Source organism: Octopus bimaculoides, chromosome 1 (genome assembly GCF_046866305.1).
Source record: "Octopus bimaculoides isolate indiv1 chromosome 1, ASM4686630v1, whole genome shotgun sequence".
Lineage (NCBI taxonomy): Eukaryota > Metazoa > Mollusca > Cephalopoda > Octopoda > Octopodidae > Octopus > Octopus bimaculoides.
The window spans coordinates 110,098,099-110,111,899 of record NC_142928.1 but is presented as its reverse complement, the minus strand read 5'-3'; the positions used below and the strand labels follow the sequence as shown (position 1 = coordinate 110,111,899).

The window sequence follows — 13,801 nt, the reverse complement described above, 5'->3', positions numbered from 1 at the left end:
AGACACTACCAGATTCATTTAAGTATATTTTTTCTATTGTTTATTGGGGGTTGAATCATAAGTTAATATGTTGTGACATTTCATCTGGTTCTTTATGGAGTGCATCCAAATTTTGTCATATAAATTTTGTCTATAAAATTGGTACCAGTTGAGCACAGAGAAGCCCCTTCTCCCAAAATTTCAAGCCTTGTGTCAATAGTAGAAATAATAATTATTATTATTAAGGTGGTGAGTAGGCAGAATTGTTCGCATGCTGGACAAAATGCTCAACAACATTTTGCCCATCTTTACATCCTGAGTTTGAATTCCACAAAGATCAACTTTAACTTTCATCCTTTCAGAGTCAATAAAATAAGTACCAGTTGAATACTGGGTCAATGTAACTGACTAGCCTCTCCCCACAAAATTTCAGGTCTTGTGCTTATACTAGAAAGGATTGTTATGATTGTTATAAAGCTCTAATCAAACCACCTAACAACCCATGCCTGGATGGAAAATGGGCGTTAAATTATTATTACTATTATCATTATCATTTTATTATTATTATTATTATTCGACTTGACAGAACTGCTTAAACACCAGACAAAATGCCTGGTTGTATTTAGTTATGTCCAGTGTTTAAATCCTGCTAAAGTCAACTTCAGGAGTCGATAAAATTAAGTACCAGTCAAATGATCAGGTTGATATAATCAATAAATTCAAGTGTTTGTATCTATGTAAGATTTTTTTAACTGAAATATTTTTTAAGACTCTGAATTTTCAAAGCAAGGTTTTCAATTTTATTTTATACTAGAAGAGATACTTGGCATTGCTCAGAGTTCAAATAGCACAGTCTTTAATTGTTTCCTAATTTCGGTCATGTGATTGCAGCCATGCTGGAGCAACACTATTAGTCGAAGAAATCGACAACAGGATTTATTTTTTGTAAGCCTAGTACTTATTCTGTCAGTGTGTTTCACCAAATGGCTAAGTTATGTGGATGTAAAAACAGCAACATCAGTTGTCAAGCAATGGTGTAGGTACAAACACAGCCATACACACACACATATATATATACATACACAAACATATATATATACACATATATACATCTATATATATACATACATATATACATATATATATATATATATACATATATACATACACGTATATATATATACATACATATATACATATATACATACATGTATATATATGCATATATATATATATATATATATATATATATACACATACATATATATACACATATATATATATATATATATATATACACATACATATATATACACATGTACATATATATATATATACATATATATACATCTGTATATATATATATTCATACATACAGATATAAATATATATATAAACATATATATATATATATATCTCGCTTTACCCCTCTCGTTCTTCCTCTGTTACTACTACGTATCTCTTTTTCCCCCTCGTATTTCCTCTCTTTCTCTTTTCCTCTCGTTGCTCACCTATTCTTCTACTTCCTCCCTCTGTTTCTCCCTCTACCACTCTCTCTCTTCCCTTTACACCGGCATGGTCACATGCTTCCGGTCAATAATCCTTTCCTTCCTTGGCTTTCGCCAAGCAACGCACGCACCACTTTGTCCCTCTCGGGTCCGTGCCTCATCGCGTTCATACACACATAATTTTTCTCGTCTGGCCGTAAAGCCTTTTCTGTTTGTTTTCCTGTCTTGTTTTTTGTCCGCCACTACATTCCTCCATGGCCAGATTTAATTTGCGTATACAAATTTAATCTGCGATCCATGGGACGAGCCGTTTTAGCGATGCGTCCTGCCCAAGCTCGTCGAAACGCCGGTGTTAAAACGTGGGTGGCTGATGAAGGAGAATGTTCTCTATGTGGCTCGTGTGTTCTCGTCTACATTTGTTTGCAATGTCCTGTACCCAGATATGCACCTATACATACAGGTGGATGTCGGTATACACATACCTGTACGTATATATGCATGTACTCATTTACTATTTGTTTTTATATATATATATATATATATATATATATATATATATATATATATATATATATATATACATCTGTATATATATATATATTCATACATACAGATATAAATATATATATAAACATATATATATATATATATATATATATATATATATATATATATATGCATTTATAATATATATATAAATATATATATATGCATATATAAATATATAAATGCATATATAAATATATAAATGCATATATAAATATATATATATATACATATATAAATATATATATATATACATATATAAATATATATATATACATATATAAATATATATATGTATATGCATATATATATACACACATATATACCTATATATACACATACATATATGCATATATATAAACATATGTATACACACACATATATATACATATATATAGTCATATATGTATACATATATATATATACATATATATATGCATATATAAATATATATATGCATATATAAATATATATATGCATATATATGGTGGTTGTCTACTCCTTAAACAGAGTTTGACCACCTCCTGCACCTACACCTTAGCCCTTTCATGGCGTCTGATGTGGCTTTTTAAACCAGACAGTGTTTTGAAAAAACACCCACACAGATTGCACCTCTGATTTGCACTACCAATACCTGCAAGTAAGTTCTGCTCATTGTGGATCCTAACATGTCTTTTAAGACCCCCATTGGATTTGCAAACCCTCTGGCATATATATATATGTATATATATATGCATATATATACACATATATATACATATATATGTGTATATATAAATATATATATACATACACATATATATATATACATATATAATCCAAGAGAGTTAGGGGATGAGGATTCAACCCACTAAGGGATAGTATCTATCCAATATACTGCTGGGAGAGTACCCAATTATTGTTACACTAGTGTTATACCAAGTGCAATAAGTGGGTGCGGGTAAAAGGGGGTTATTTACCCTAAATTTATATAGCAATGAGAAAATGGAGAATATGTGGTACCCATCGACTTGCAGACAATGTATTTCATTGATTAATCTGTTTATTTTATAACTAAATTGACAAAAAACAAAATATACAGACACTTATGACATACCATGTCATATTAACAATTAAGATTTCAAATATGAAGGACATTTAGTAATTGGAGAAGGGACAGAAACTTACAGCTGTTTCGGCCTAGCGTTGGCATGCCCCATTCTATCTCTAGAGCTCCTGTACGCCGGACTAATTAGTAGATGAAAATGATGTGATGGGAGTACAGGCATGATTCACTAGACCTCTTCAGTGAATTACAAAATTCAATGCAAATATAAAATAAGAATAAAGTAAAAATACAAAAAATTAAAAATTAAAATATAAAAATATAAAAATACAAGGCACATAAAAAAAACCTACAAACAGTATATAAAACCATATAAATAGTTATAAAAATTCCAATATACATGCCTATGCATGTATACATAACCATACGTAGATATATATGGATACAAAAGCATAGATAGATGAGTACATATATGTATCCAGATGCACATACACACCAAAATAGTCAACAGTCACTGTCACCACATGTAAGGGGGACATACACATATATATCAATCCCCTCACACATACGTACACACATACATATATGTATATATAGATATTCCCATACATACATGATTCCTGGCATGAACGTTATTTGTTGCGCTTGGAAAGCTGTTTATATGTTAAAATTTGTTGGGTGCATGCGTGTCAGTTCTGTATGTGGTGGAGGGGTCTATGTGGAAATTATTTCTTGAGGAGTTGTTAATACGATAATAATAATAACAACAACAACAACAGCAACAATAATAATAATAATATGCCAACTTTTTGAACTTTGTGATGAGGTACTCCGTTATTTTTTTCCTATGGAGAAGATAAAGTCCTTCTAGTAGTGGGTATTAAGAATTTTGCTGCTATTTGGGGAGGGGTAATTTATACTGCTACTTCCTCTCATCTAATTGGACAATTAATGTTTTAAACCATCTAAGCTTCGCTACGGTTGGATAGCCACTAACCGGTCAAAAGGGTTAGGCGTGAATGCATACGTATACATACACACACGTGCGCGTGCTTTATATATTTATATATACACGTGTACATATATGTATATACACACACATGCACACATACTTTCATGACTGTATAGACTTCTTAATAATCTATTCAATAACTCATTTAATCTTTGTATTGGTATATACACTCCATCTATATAAGTTTATGATATGGCGAGTAGGTTGAATTATTAAGGTCTAAGGTTACATCTAAAAAATTTGCTTTGGTATAACTATCCTCAAACGTAATGGATAAACCAAAATTTTTATAAAATTTATGTAGTTGTTCTCTTAACTTTCCAATTTTTCTTCTGGATCTACCATTGTATACTAGGAGAGCGTCATCTCTCTATAATCCTCCGTTTATAGATGGGAAATAATGTTTTGTCTTGTGTAATAAGTATAATCCAACTAAACATAATAATAAATACTCAGGGATAAATACCTAAAATATATAAATATTAATTCGAATCATCACATATCAACACTTAAAAGCATCGCAAATAGTATTTCAGTGAGAATATCTGATCTATCTTATAACAAAAAAATTTTTAATAAAGACGCCAATTACTACAATCAGGCTCTAAAAGCTAGTGGATTTAAACAAAATATTAAATATGTAAAAAATACCAAACTAAAAAATTACATAGCACAAATAAAATTAAATAAAACCATAAAAGATACTAAAATAAGAAATAAAAACAACCTTAACTACAACAATAATATACAAGTAATAATAAACAATAAAAATCCTAATAAAAAAATCTAGAAAAAATTTCAAAACTCAAACAATTAAACATTATAATAAATACTGAGGAATAAATACCCATATCGCAAAACCAATATATAATTATCAAAAACTACCTAAAAGAAGCGCAAATAGGAAAATTATATGGTATACACCTTCATTTTCATTAAAAGTCAAGGGCTTAGCTAAGAAATTTTTAAATATAGTTAAAAAATGTTTTCCTAGGAACCATAAATATCACCACATATTTGATAGATCATCCATTAAAATATCCTTCTCCACAACACCAAACATAGGATCTATTATCGCCAGTTCAAATAAAACAAAAATTAATAAATATAATAATGACCTTTATAATAATAATATGATAAGAGCTAATATGAGTGAACATAACACTCAAAACACCATAAACTCAACAATAATATTAATATAATAAAACCACATCAACACTCTAATTACTACACACCTAAAAACCTAAAAACATACAAAACACATCACATAAAACAAATTTACAACCTAATAAAAACAAAAATGATAATTCACAAATAATAAACATATCCAATTCAGTAATATACAATACCACAATAAACTCAATAGGTGAATCACACACCACAAACATTCACAATAATAACAAAGACGATTCACCAAAACAGAAATATAATAATAGAAACAAAAACTATAATTGCTCTTGTAAAAATAAGGAATTATGCCCGTTAAAGGGCAATTGTAAACGATCCAACGTAATATACAAATGCATAGTTACATCAAATAATAATTCACACAACATGGTATATATAGGGAGTTCGATTAATTTTAAGCACAGATTTTTAGCACACATACATTCTTTTAAACCAAATATAACTACTAATACCACATCATTAGCTACATATATACATAAACTCATGAAAAATAAAATCAACTATACACTAGAATGGTCAATAATAGACTCAGCCACACCATACAAACATTAATCTAATAATTACCGTCTTTGTACAAAAGAGTCATTACATATATTACTATATAAATACGACAATCTAATAAATAGTCAATCAGATGCTTTTACGACATGTAGACATAAGTTCTATAAAACCTTTAAATACTATGGAAGATCAAATAAAAATTGAATTTAGTACATATATACACTTGAGCATAGGTATTGATGTGGAAATATATTAGAGAAAGTATATATACATATATATATCTGTGTATATGTGCGTGTAAATACATATATATATGTGCGAACACAGACTTTTTCCTTTCTCTTCTCTTTTCCCCTTTTTTGAATACCAAAATAAAGAGATAATTCTACAAAAATCGTTAGACAAATTATTTTGAATGATCCTCCACTTATACATATATACACATATGAAATAAAATAGACATAATTAAAATTGAACAAATATTCCTAGAATTTGAACCCAGAAACCCACCAGTTATAACCTATAATAACTTACAATTAAATTAATTCAAATTTAAATTTAAAATTAAAATGGAATCTACCAACCTCTCACACATAATAAAAACCTATATATGCTTTATTTACTTACTCAGTATTTTTTGAATATATTTACATTTGAACTATGAACAATATGAACATGCTTTCAACCATTATGGACGAATACAAACAATTCACCAAAGGACCAATATATGGATGTAAAATTTTCATACCAATGTCATGGATTTAGAATTTTTTACCAACTCACCAACCTCAAAAAAAATTTTTTTCACCAATTTACCAACTTCAAAGACAGCAATTTTAAATACATTACCTTTTTATATAGACTATATTATTAATATTATTTTTAAAAAAATATACATACAAAAACATATTACAAAAATAATTACATCTCTGATGAACAGAAATATTACCTATATATAATAATCCATTTAGGATATTATTACAGCAACAATATTTTTGCGAAACGAACGTAAGATAATTTTAGACTGCCAACATACACATATATGCACTCACACATACATATTTTTATATTTAAACTTATATTTATTATTATATTTTTACAACTATTTTTTTATATATATAATATAATATTCTCTACATTTTTATAACTTAAGGCAAAAAGTATGCGATATAAAAGATATATATCCTTTTGAAAGCTTTGAATATTGATTTCCTAACTCCAACATATCTACATATGTTTTTTATAAATATATATATATATACATATATATATAATATACACATATTTATATATACATACATAATATATATATGTGTGTGTGTGTGTGTGTGTGTATAAATATGTACATAAACATAATATACATATATATGTGCGTTTATATATATATATATATATATATATATATATATATAATATTTCTTTATCCTCTCTGGGATGTCACTGCATGAACAAAGCCAGGCAAAATCATTACTAGAACTATCCAACATGCTGTTCATGGAACAAGTGATACTCCAACCAACCAGGGGAAGCAATATTTTGGATCTCTGCTTCACAAACAATGTGAGCCTAATCCATAATGTGAAAATAACGCCCACATCTCTCTCAGATCATAACATTATAGAATTAACTATGTATGGTCCTAGACAACCCACTGACACCCACCCCACCAGGAGGACTCAAGCAATATCCAACCTGAATTTCCACAGGGCGGACTGGAAGTCAATTCGCAGAGAGATTCGAAATCAAAACTGGCATGACAGCCTTTCTATACAAGACAATGACCTCAAACTAAGTCATTTTATGTCAACCATACAAGACATATGCACCAAATACATGCCATATAGAAAGACCAGCAAACATGCCAATAGAATTCCTAGAGACAGGAAAATCCTTATGAGACACAGAACAAAGGTCTCAAACCAGTTAAATAGAGAACTGGAGGATAGGAAAAGGGCTAAATTAAAACTAACACTGTTAGAAATAGAAAACAAAATTAAACTCTCCCATGAAAAGGAGAGAGCAGAGAAGGAGAAGAGAGCAGTAGAAAGCATAAAAACAAACCCCAAGGCTTTCTATAGATTTGCAAAGGAGACTGGCATAGCTGGTAAATTAGGAGAGTGGCTGCATGACTTCCTGAATGGTAGAAGTCAGACAGTTGCAGCCAATGGAGAACTATCTAGGGAAACACAAATATTGAGCGGTGTTCCACAAGGAACTGTTCTGGGGCCACTACTGTTCATAGTGGCCCTTCTGGACATGCCCACGGTCACTCGGAGAGCCACTGTCACTAGCTATGCTGATGACACAAAGATATCTCAGGCAATAAAGAATCCTGATGATATTGTAAGCCTGCAGAATGACCTAAATGCAATATATGAGTGGGCAGAGCAAAATAATATGCAGTTCAATGCAGAAAAATTTCAAGTACTGCGCTACAAGACCACAAGTACTTCCCAACTGGCATACACAGGGCCTGGAGGTACTGCAATCCCAGAACCACAAACAGTAAGAGATCTGGGCATCAACATGTGTAGTGATGCATCATTTCACATGCACATTGTCAAGTTGACAGCGAAGTGCAGACAACTGGCAGGGTGGATACTGAGGACATTCCGTACAAGGGATCAAAAAGTCATGTTGACTCTATGAAAGACATTTGTTCTGAGCCACCTAGACTATTGCTCTCAGTTGTGGTCACCACACAGTGTTAAGCAGACAGCAGAACTCGAGGAAATTCAGCGGCACTATACAAAAAAGATCGCCACAGTCCAACAGATGAACTACAGGGAGCGACTGAAGGCACTAGGTCTCTACTCCCTGGAGCGCAGGCAGGAGAGATATGTAATAATATACATATGGAAAATACTGGAAGGACTGGTGCCAAACTTTGGTATCAAGTACTACAGGAATGCCCGCACGGGTCGCCACTGCATGGTGCCAAAGGTACCGTCCACTGCATCTCACATAAGAACGAGATACTGCAGCAGCCTCGGTTTCAGAGGACCTCAGCTCTTCAATGCCCTGCCAAAACATTTGAGAGACATGCAAGACATGGATGCGGAGGTCTTCAAGACAAAACTTGACGCTTTCCTCTCCACGATACCAGACGAACCAATGGCTCGTAATGAGACGCAGTTTAGGGCAGCTATGTCAAATTCTCTTATACACCAGATGTGCCATCAAAACTCTTGATTGGACCATGTCAGGTGGGGGAGAAGAGCCATGCAAGGAACGTGAAAATCACGGTGGTGCACCAGCATGACCGCAGCCACTTGGCTGAAACACATAAATAAATAAATTTTAAAAAAAAATAAATAAAAATATATATATGTACATATACATTATATATATACATATATATACATAATCTATATATATATATAAAAATGAGAATGTGTGTCTGTCTGTGTGTATGTGTGCTTCCCTAAAACTCTAGAACTACACAACCAATTTCATTCAAATTTTACACATGCCTTACTTAGGCTTCTGGTTGTGCTTTAGTCAAAAAAAAAATTTTACTTCTTGCATAGTTCGAGCCCACAGCAACATCATATCTCCTCCACTATTTAAGTATTACATGTCAAAAGTGAAACAAAAACACTCATGTCAAATACTTTCACTTTAAAAATGAAACTATTCCACTAACTGAAACAATCACAGTTTCGATACTGTAATGACAGATACTTTCACTTTAATGGTGTGTGTGTGTGTATGTATATATATATATATATATATATATATATATATATATAGAGAGAGAGAGAGAGAGAGAGAGAGAGAGATGTATATGTATACATATACATGCATATGTACACGTATATGTATAGATATATATAGAGATATAGATCTATATGCATACATGTATATGTATACATATGTGTAGATGTATGTATATATAGGTGTACATCTAATATGTACACATATATAAATGCATATAGATATCTATACATATATACACCCATACACACACACATACATATGCACACAAACAAACACATTAGTCATTTGTTTTCTTATCCAAAACTACGTCAAAAGTATTGAATGGATCTTTAAGAAATTTGGAAATTATATTCTATGTATAATGGCCATAACCCCCATGAAAATTCATATATTTTTGATGTTGATGAAGTTTTAACCATACATATTACACACAAATAAAGTAATATTTCTAAAAATGTTTCTTCTTAGAAGTTACAAAGACCCCTTCATGGGGACTTCACACCCACAATTTAGTCATTTTTCCTAAGCAAAGACAAATACAGTTGTACCATTGGTAGCTATAGGGTCACCTGAACATAACAGATGAGCATTATTTGTAATTCAACGGTACAACAGTGTAAAACTATCCTTTCAGATATACTAACATTATGATTTCTGCAATGTGGTGCATAAATTGTCAAGTAAATGAGACTCATCTTTGCCTCCACTGATTCACTTGCAAAGTGTTGAGTAAAATTATTTCGTTGCAGACTTCCTTTGAGTCTTTTTATTATCACTGCGACACATATAGTTCCCAGTTGGTAACATTGATTTCAAGGCCTTCCCAGATGAGTGACTGGTTGTTCTAAAACATTTATTGATTGTAAATATTTTCTGCCCAGTTACCTATCGGTATAGTGGTCATTTGCAAACTCCAGAGGCGACACTTTCATTTCCCTTTACTCCAAACGTCACACATTGTTGTTTCAATTGGGTCATGCCCTTCCAATTGTTATAGATCCATAATGCATCTTAAAGCTGTGCCTGTCACCTGTATGGTGAGGAATCCTACATTTGGGAGTAGTAACGACTAGGCTACGGTAGCTGACTGATTATCGTGATCATTCGTCTTTTGCTTTCCTGTAGCTTTGCTCTCTTTTACAAACCCAGTGAACATACATACATTTCCTATTTCAAAGAAATTCAAACAATACATATTACACACAAGTTTAAAAGATTCCCAACAATTAAACTTCTCTGGTTGACATTAATACACCCATCACCAATAGGGGCCTTAACTCCCACATTTTTCAGCTCCATGAGCTCCATTTTTCAGGAGCAAAATTCTTTTAGGGTCCATGTAATGTCTTAGGTCAAAAAGATTTTTAACTTCCTGCATAGTTCGAGCCCACAGCAATATCATATCTCCTCCACTATTTCAGTATTACGTGTCAAAAGTGAAACAATAACATCACTCTACTGCAATGTCAGATACTTTCACTCTAACACTGAAACTATTCCACTATTTCAGTATTACCTGTCAAAAGTGAAACAATAACATGTCGCTACTGTAATTTCAAATATTTTCACTTTAATACTTTCAATTTCATACTGAAACTATTAAAGTGAGACTATACTCTCACATATATACAGGCATACTATAAGGCCCAAGTTAAAAACATTCCCAACAATTCAACTTCTCTGGTTGACATTAACACTCCCACCCCAATAGTGGCCTTCATTCCCACCATGAGCTCCATTTTGCAGGAGCAAAATCTTTTTTACAGGTTCCAGAAGAATGAAATTTTGGAATATGCGCATAAACATCAATAGTATAGGATACATGTCTCATGATCAGAATTTTTTATGGTGTATAAAGAGGGAAAGAACCCTCATGTGCAATTTTGATGAAATTTGAATCATATGTATTCCAATTCCTTACAGAAAATATAACAGAAAAGTCTCATTTTTCAATTGCATGTAACACGGGCAATGCCGGGTATCTCTGCTAGTATACATATATACATAATATACATATATATATATATGTATATATATCTACATATACATAATATACATATGTTTATATATATATTTATGTACATATACATAATATACATATGTATATATATATATATATCTATATATTTACATATACATATATATAGATATGTACATATGCATATATGTACATATACATATGTAAACGACCGTGCGAAAGGAGAGGTGACGAGAATGGCTCCTTTAGTACATCGCATGGTCGATACAAATAAAATATGAAAAAGGGGTAAATGAGTATAAGTGCCAGAAGGAAAAGAGAGACACAACCGAGTAGAATGTTTAACAGAAGATTTTATTGATAGGTTAACATGTCTGTCTGTGTGTACGTCATATAAACATAATAATTATCAGGCTGTCATGTATACATAATGTGTATGTGTGTGCAAACATGGATGTATGCATGTGCGATAAGTACAGAGCATAGAGTCTATAATATGACATTAGAAAAATGTTAAGACACAAGGATGATAATTACCAGTTTGTTGTCAAGGTACACAGTAGTTGAAGTGCTGTATCAAGAAGTTTAGGCTACAATGCAGAGCCAGGGAGAGGCACATGTCATATAAGAAGTCGTGGCTACAATGCTGTTGCCAGTCTCTTGTTACAGGAGTTCTCGCAGGTTGTATTTGCTGATAACCATAGTGAAGTAATTCACTAACAGTGTTGAAATAGAACCTGTGCAAGCGAAGCTGGTTGGTGTGTACGTAGAGAGAGGATGTTGACGTTAAGAAGATAGAGGCGACGAAGATGGAGATTGCCTAATGCTGTTGCCGAGTGTGGATGAGTCTCCATGTGGCTGTTGTTGTGTCGTCTCTGGAACTGGTTGTGTGCTCTGTGGTCAGTGGCTAGATTTCAAAATGTCTAGAACTGAAAGACTTTGAGAGGGTGTGAAGCTAGCATTTTATACAATGCAGTCGGCGCAAACTGAAGTTTAGAACAGACTGTCTCATGTGACCTTATCAGAAGGCTGCGATTGGTTGGGTTGCATCTTGGCGCGCAATAGAGCAAGAGACGAATTGCACCAATACCAACCAATCAGAGTAGTGGACACAACAGGGTGCAAAGGTGTGGCTGAAGGCTAGCTTTATCTACTATGTCTGTATTTATGTATATATAACAGAGAGGAATTTTCTTTAAGGCATATGATACACACATATATATCATCATCATCATCATCGTTTAACGTCCGCTTTCCATGCTAGCATGGGTTGGACGATTTGACTGAGGACTGGTGAAACCGGATGGCAACACCAGGCTCCAATCTAATTTGGCAGAGTTTCTACAGCTGGATGCCCTTCCTAACGCCAACCACTCAGAGAGTGTAGTGGGTGCTTTTACGAGTCACCCGCACGAAAACAACCACGCTCGAAATGGTGTCTTTTATGTGCTACCCGCACAAGCCAGTCCAGGGGCACTGGCAACGATCTCGCTCGAAAATCCTACAGGAGCCAGTCAGGCGGTACTGGCAACGGCCACGCTCAAAATGGTGCATCTCATGTGCCACCCGCACAAGAACCAGTCCAGGGGCACTGGCAACGATCTTACTTGGCTTGCCGGGTCTTCTCACGCACAGCACATTTCCAAAGGTCTCGGTCCGTAGTCATCGCCTCGGTGAGGCCCAATGTATGAAGGTCTTGCCTCACCACCTCAGCCCAGGTCTTCCTGGGCCTACCTCTTCCACGGGTTCCCTCAACTGTTAGGGTGTGGCACTTTTTCACGCAGCTATCCTCCTCCATTCTCACCACATGTCCATACCAGCGCAATCGTCTCTCTTGCACGCCACAACTGATGCTTCTAATGTTCAGCTTTTCTCTCAAGATACTTACACTCTGACGGGTATTCACATTGACATTACACATCCAACGGAGCATACTGGCTTCCGGAGCATACTGGCTTCCGGAGCAATGTGTATATATATATGTGTGTGTGTGTGTGTGTGTGTTTGTGTATATATATGTGTGTGTGTGTGTGTGTGTATGCATGCATGTATATATGTGAGATAATAGTCTCAGTGTCAACAGTGGAACTATTAAACTGCAAGTATCTCACATTACAATAGCAATGTTATGGTTTCATTTTTGCCACATAATACTGAAATAGTGTAAGCGATAAGAGATTGCTCAGGGCTCACATTAGGCAAAAAGTTGAAAATTTTTCTGGCCCATGACACAGCATGACATGTGAAAAATTTGAATGAAATCGGTTGGGTAGTTCTCGAGTTTTAGTGACGCACACATACACACATTTTCAGTTTTATATATA

At 33.4% G+C, this 13,801-nt stretch overlaps 1 protein-coding gene across 6 annotated transcripts in view; it reads right to left on the bottom strand.

Moving 5' to 3' along the window:
* LOC106868482 (monocyte to macrophage differentiation factor 2) overlaps positions 1 to 13,801 on the bottom strand; it is a 109,594-nt gene that overhangs the window by 20,982 nt on the left and 74,811 nt on the right. The window contains exon 1 of one of the 6 annotated variants that reach the window (XM_052969248.2): positions 3,201 to 3,247. The exons of the other annotated variants lie outside the window; for them this stretch is intronic. Coding sequence (XP_052825208.1) covers positions 3,201 to 3,232 — 32 coding nt within the window. The 5' untranslated portion in view covers positions 3,233 to 3,247. Of the gene's footprint in view, positions 1 to 3,200; positions 3,248 to 13,801 lie in introns of those variants that run through there. 6 annotated transcript variants of the gene reach the window in all.